Source organism: Indicator indicator, chromosome 1 (genome assembly GCF_027791375.1).
Source record: "Indicator indicator isolate 239-I01 chromosome 1, UM_Iind_1.1, whole genome shotgun sequence".
Lineage (NCBI taxonomy): Eukaryota > Metazoa > Chordata > Aves > Piciformes > Indicatoridae > Indicator > Indicator indicator.
This window is the reverse complement of record NC_072010.1, coordinates 10991204-10997873: the sequence shown is the minus strand read 5'-3', so window position 1 is coordinate 10997873 and position 6670 is coordinate 10991204. Positions and strand designations below refer to the sequence as shown.

The 6670-nt window shown below is 41.8% G+C and overlaps 1 protein-coding gene across 3 annotated transcripts in view; it reads right to left on the bottom strand.

Annotated features, from left to right (window-relative positions):
* Window positions 1-1031: 1031 nt before the first annotated feature.
* FAT3 (FAT atypical cadherin 3) overlaps window positions 1032-6670 on the bottom strand; it is a 329724-nt gene continuing 324085 nt past the window's right edge. For 2 of the 3 annotated variants that reach the window (XM_054382510.1, XM_054382519.1), the window contains 3 exons: window positions 4864-4923; window positions 2280-2315; window positions 1032-1651 (listed from right to left, as the gene is read on the bottom strand). In XM_054382510.1, the coding sequence (XP_054238485.1) occupies window positions 1032-1651; window positions 2280-2315; window positions 4864-4923 (716 nt within the window). The remainder of the gene's footprint in view (window positions 1652-2279; window positions 2316-4863; window positions 4924-6670) is intronic. The other variant, XM_054382527.1, reaches the window with a different exon arrangement.

The following is a 6670-nucleotide window of genomic DNA, read 5'->3' as shown; positions in this document are numbered from 1 at the left end:
ACACTCCAAGGATGGACATTTGCCAAAAGATGTTAAGCTAATGATTTGAGGTTAGAGCAGCTTTATATGCAACTTAATTTTGATGCAATAATTGTAGCATGATGACTGTTGTTCAAGAGGTGATCACTCAAGCAAAGTATTTAAAAACAAAGTCCTTGGTGCTTTGTAGATAGTTAAGGTTTCCTTTCTTTCGGATGTTTTCGATACATGTTCACATTGCATACAGAAGTCAAGGGAGGGTCTGCATATGCAGCTGGGGCAAAATTAGACCTACTGAGCCAAACTCTGACATTTCTAGAAGTCCTCAGGGGTGAAGATATGCACACACACCTGACATCAGGTTTTAAAAAATGGCAACCAATGTAGGCCAGTTTGGAGTAAGTACACACCGTATATATGTTGCTCTATATGCACATTAATTAGAATGAAACGCTATGTAACAAACAAAAATATAGATAAACATTTATGGACAAATGCCAGTTTGCTTGTCTTTGATAGGTCAGTTTGTAAATGCTGGTTTTTCAGCCATCTGACCTGTTGCACACAGCAGCCTCAGCCATCAATTGCTTTGACTCTTTCACTGACATAAGACTTCATGCAGCAGTGCATCTTGGAATGATCCATACCAGTTCCTTAATACTGTGGGGAAATCATAACACTGTAACACTTTTAATAATATAATAAAAAAAGAAATCAAACTTTGCGGGGGGTGGGGAGAAAGAAATTATTTAGCAATTATTGTTTCCCCCTGCTTCAAAAGTTGAGTTTTAATCTTGGTAATAAATAGAAGGTACATACTCTCCAGATTGTCTGTAACATTTTTGTGATGTATAATACAATTGGTCTCTGTGTCTGCACATACAGTATCATTTCTGAACAAGTTAATAATGGGTTATACTGTATTTTTGCCTTGCCCAATATATACAACTTCAGCAAAATTTCTTCTCAATATTTATACTATTAATTGGACAAAATGACAAAGTAAAACAAAAACAGTAAGAGGAGGGAGAAGAAGAAGAAAGGAGCTTCCTTTACACTTGTGTCTGATGCTGGGTCTCCAAAAATGGAATGTGAACATTTTCTAGGTTGAGTTCCTCCACGCTTTCATAGTCACTCATGGCTACTTCGGAGTCATCAAAACCACAGGTGGCTGAGACATCAGAGGAGGAGGCATCTAGAGAGTTGTGCAAGGATAAGGGCATCTTACCTGCACTAACATTTTCTGTGTTCTGGCTTGGGCCAACAGCAAAAGTACTAAATTCGTTCCCAGTCTGAGAACTTGTGGTGTCCGTCTCATTGGGGAACTGGTGAGGAGGGAGGTATTGGCTAGGGTGGAAGTGCGGCCGTCGCCTGCAGTCAGGGCTGAGCGTATTTGCCATCGAGACTGGCTGTGAAGGCGGGAGGGCTTCATATTGGTCCGGATAATCCTCTGGAAGAGGAGGTGGTAACTGGTCCTGGCTTAGAAACTCATCTTCATGAGGGGGAGGATAGTCACTGTCAATGTCGTAGCCACCAAGGTAGTAATCCGTTTCCAGCTCTCTGGTACTGCCGTGATGAGCCGAGCCTCCATCTGCCGTCTCAAAATTGGGCACTTCCTCAATGTCAGACAAGCGAGCACTTGGCATCCAGTCAGAGGTATCCCAATGATACGCTACAGCAAGAAAGAGAACCACAGAGCTCCATTAGGATGGGGCCACTAATGAGAAAAAGTGTCCTGCATGCACTTGTCTCTTAGTCCTCACAGCACGTTCACATCGCAGCATGCGCCACAGGCCATCGACACAGATCAGCCATGCTCTGACCGGCGGGGCAGGAGAGGAGAACAAATTGTATTACGATGCTAATGCAAACAAGCAAAGAAACAAGATGTGGTCACTCTCAGGCATTCCCCTTTTTAGGATATTCTGGGTTGTATTAGAAATTATGAGTTCAACAAATCAAAACAACAAAAATCTCTGAATTAACGCTTTTCACAGTTAATTGAAAAAAAATGTATAAATGCAATCAGCATGCTTATGATACCACATCTAGTCTCCCCTTCCACCTCCAATGACTTCATTTCAAGAAAGAAAGTGTGCAAGCATGAAATCTGATCAACTGAAAATTGGATCCTGATATAAAAAAAAAAGGGGCTGGCCACTCTCATGCAGCATTTGAACCCAACAGAATTCAAACATAAGGGAACACGTGAAGCAGCTCAAGAAAAAAAATCTGATCAAGCCAGTGCCTTGCCCACCCTAGCCCAGTCCAACAGGCAGAAAGTGTCTCAGAAAAGTCACCTCTGTTGTAGTTCTGTCCTTGATCCATAACAGACACTGTTAGATACAAAGTGAAAAGTAAAAACGGGTAACTCGGAGCTTGTTACCAGCATAGAATTGCATAAAAATACAAAACTCTGCATGCATATTACAGCTGCCTCAGTGCTGTTTTAATAGGACTTTAAAATGCTGTTTATGTCAGAGCACAAGACAAGCTTGTCCAGTCAAACGCAGACATACATAAAGAAATGATTATGTCATGTGTATTATATTCCTTTTCTATCATATCTTAATTATTTATCCTCACTGAATAGGTATGGAATTATATTAGAGCTGGAATTCTTAGTTACAAAAAGGGCTATCCACCATCTCTACAGTTTATAATTGCAAAGTACATTTCTCTCTCACTTGTTTACTTTGAAACAGAAAAATAAGAATCTACCATTCTCAGGGCCGGTTCAAACAAATCTGGGCCCACCTGGGCTCAGATACCATGGTGATGGGCACGGTATAAGAACCTGAATAGAATAGAATACAAAGCCATTTAATGGGGCTATCAGCTACAATGCCCCGCTACCCCATACCCACCTCCCACCTGCACTGCCATGCTAGCTGGTGGGGAGGGAGGCATTCCAGTATGGAGAGGGTGCAGGGGTGGGGGACAGAGCAAGGAAAGAGGGTCATGTGAGACAAGAGCAGGGAATAAGCCACAGCATTTTCTAGATGAGATGCTCTTGTTCAGCCATGTGTTATTTGGCTTCATGCAAGAAGTCACTGGGCAAGGTCTCTGGACTGCATTGCTGGAGGAGGTCTAGCCAGGTCAGTAGACCTTCATGGCATTATAGTACTTAACATCTGGATCTCAGCCACAGATGAGGGCAGAAAAGTCTGCTCTTCAGGCCTCCATCTACTAACACCACTCTTGCCGTTGTGGTGATGGTGATTTCTTCATTAGCTCATTGGTCAGACAGTAGCTTTCTACCTGCTCTGCGCTAGCCTGAGGTGAGGAGGGATGAGGCTACTGTGGGTTTAGCAGCAGTGTCTGAACCGGCCCTAACCAATCTTCTGCTTCTTCACTTCCTTTTTTTGTAAGGTGGATTTTGCTGTCTTTCGGTCAGTATGATGACATTGTACCAAGATGCATCAGGTCCCTCCGAGCTGTGTTGTTCCAGGATCCAGGAGAACCTCACTAATTTGCTGACTCACACAACCACTAGAAACTCCCTGGGGAAGGAGCTCCATCCTCCTGTGGCTCTGCGGCAGTGATTCTGCCCATGCTGCGCTGGGATATCCAGTGAGACTAACTATTCACCTATTCCACCAGCTCCGCTGCAGAGCATGCAAGGTTCCTAAGTCTCATACAAGGAACTGGGAAGTGAAAAAAGCATTTTCAGTGAGTTCTTGAAACTGCAGTCAGAATGGCCTTTTCTGACCTGTAAAGCCAATGTGTTTGCTTAAGCTTTCCTTTAGGAAGGCAAGGCCATTTATAGTGTCTATGGTTTCTGTTCAGGGTTATTTTCTTATTTTTTAAGTGGGACTTTCTTTTTGAATGAACCTTGGCTAGTTATTTGACAATGAGAAGAATAACATTACTATGCTTACAAAATCAGTAAATATACTATAGACAAGTACCCAAGTGCCATCATTAGCTAGGAATGAAAGTGCTTTTCAAAATTACCAAGACATTAGCTCAAGAAAAAAGTCAGTCATTTCACAAAAATTATTTACTTGATCATCTTTAAGTACTATGCAGATTACATTAGCTGAAGTCTGCAAAACATGGCTTGAATTTGCTAAAGACAGATGGATTTCTGGATAAATTAAGTTCATATTGACCTGACATTTTTCCCAGGGTAAGATAAATGTATAAATAAAGTAATGATTATTTATTATACATTTTCCCAGTGCTTTATGGAAAAGGAAAATAGTGATATTCCTGTTTTACAGATGGGGAAAGCAATTGACTTGTAAGACAATGTGCCTGAGGTTACACAGGAGGTCAGTGGCAAAGCTGAGTGTTGGCTTCTTGGACCCAACTGCCATGCTCTATTCAACGGGCACATCAGCTCTAGGGGAAGGGGCAGTCAGGCTGCCTTGCTATGTGGCATCCATGGAGTTGTGTTTACACCTGTTTTTACTTGGGAGAAGCAAGCCACCTGCAGACCATCATTTCACTTCTGTCCATCTGGTCCCACTGGAGCATGTAACATGGCTCTGCTGCAGCCTGAGATACTTTACAGCCTTCCTGTGTCACCTGTTTCCAAGGCTCTGAAGCCAAGATAATTGTGGTGTTTTGGCTTCATTATCAACCTAATCGAATCCTTTTTTTCTGAAGGCACTGTGATTAAGTAAGCAAAAACATTGACTTGAACAGAAGAGGATGAAGGCCTTGACACCTTTTCTACCACCTCAAATTGCCCACAGGTATTTTGTGCTACATTCCTCTGGTGTTTCTGTGTTTGCTGGTGAACATGCTGATCTGAAAAACCCAGTCCTTGCCAGAGGTTGGCTGGTCAGTGTGGGTTAGTGAGGTTCTGCTGGAATGTTTCACAATGAAAATAGGAAGCATTGTTGCATAACAAGAAATTAAAAAAAAATTAAATACCTTCATTTTCTATAGTGTCAACAACATTGTTGACAAGCTGTATGACAGTCACTATGGAAGCTTGCAGGGGAGGGAAAGCAGAAAACAAAGGGAGGGGAAGGACAGCTTCAGGTTAGTATTTATAACACACATCATATGTTACCACAATAAATTCTCTCCAACAGACAGAACTGACATTGAAAAAAAAGAGGCTGCTGACCAGTGCATGATTTATGCAGTGGCTTGCAGGACATTTCATTTCAGATAATCCCATACATTTTCAGAGTGGTGATAAATTCCAAAGCAGCATTTCCAGAAAGGCTTCTAGGATGATGTGCATGGCCTCATAAATTCAAGCAAACTGACCAGCTGATCCAATTAACCAAAGCACTATCTTGTCTACCTGACACTAATTTCTAATTCATTCTTGCTTAAAGGTCTCCAGAGATGGTGCCATGTGCTCTAAGGGATTATTGTCTTTTAGACCATCACACCACCTGAAATGGTTCTAAGCTCAATCTAATTCCTAAGAAGAATGTTCTACTTATTTACTGTTTGTGCTGTGCCTACTATATAGTAGTACATTATACTTAATTGTACTGTGTCCTTACTGCTGTAATTAAGAAGACATATCCAAGTAGATTTGGTTCAGATTCTGATCTGTGTGTGACAGAATAGTTTCACAGTTGCTTTGTGTGTTCTCTGCAGGTGTTCTACCAAAACATATTTTTCCCTTGAGATAATTGATATAGATGGTGCAACTGTTTAACATGGAGTCCAACAGGCCAGCAATGTGTGGTCCTCTGGATGATTTGCATTTGGGACCAGCTAACACCCCTGCCTTTGAGGATGTGAAACAAAACTCACCAAAACCAGAGGGAAAGTTCTGCATCAGTAGGTACTGGATCTGATTCTTTTCCTTTGTCTTTAATTAGGAGGAAACTGATTGCATTGAAGCAGGCTAGAAGGGGACCAGAAATGTTGGGCAAGGCAAGACATAATTTTTTTGTTTCAGACAGCCAATAGACTTAGAGGTTGTAAGAAACATGTTAACAGTAATAGTGCCAATCAACAATATGTTGAATATTTTGACATCCTTGTTAAATTTTGGGCATAGGATGAAGGATCTCATCCAATTTCCTCATTTCTTGTGAAAAGTTGGAAAAAAGAGCCTTGATAAACAAACGAATTCATGTTCTGTGTCTAAGTTGAGGATATTTGTGCCATCAACAGTGGTTGGAGTGAGGTGGCAAATGTATAATAAACATTGTGGAAGAGTAAGTGATTACACACAATTAGCTGCAGCATGGCTGGGGAAAGAGATGGAGGGCAGCTGCAAAATCTAATAGATGAGCAACTCAGACTGAAAAGGAAAAGGTCAAGAGTGAAGGCCAGCAGAGTCTTCATTGCAACTTAAGTGTTGGCTCGTGTGGGAGCTGAGCAGACCATGTTCATGGAAGGGAGGGAAATAATGGTTGGACTTGATGATCTTAAAGGTCTTTTCCAACCGTAGTGACTCAAAACACTGCTAACTACTCTCAGCAAGACTAGGGGAGCTGAGCAATTTAGATGCAGTAGAAATAAGGTGGAAAAAATAAAAGCAGGTTAAAACTCACACCAGGAAAGAGTTTCACAGTGAGACAAACCCTGTCTGACCCAGCAAAAAAAGGCTCCATGCACCATGGAGAGTGTGAGTGGAGGTTGCCTGTACCTGACACAAGCTGAACAGCACAGGGCTGTTCACAGCTTCAGTGAGATACCTTCCAGTACCTGTCTGGTGCAAACCAAGTTTCCCCAGTTGGAAGCCATTAACCACTTTCACAAGACA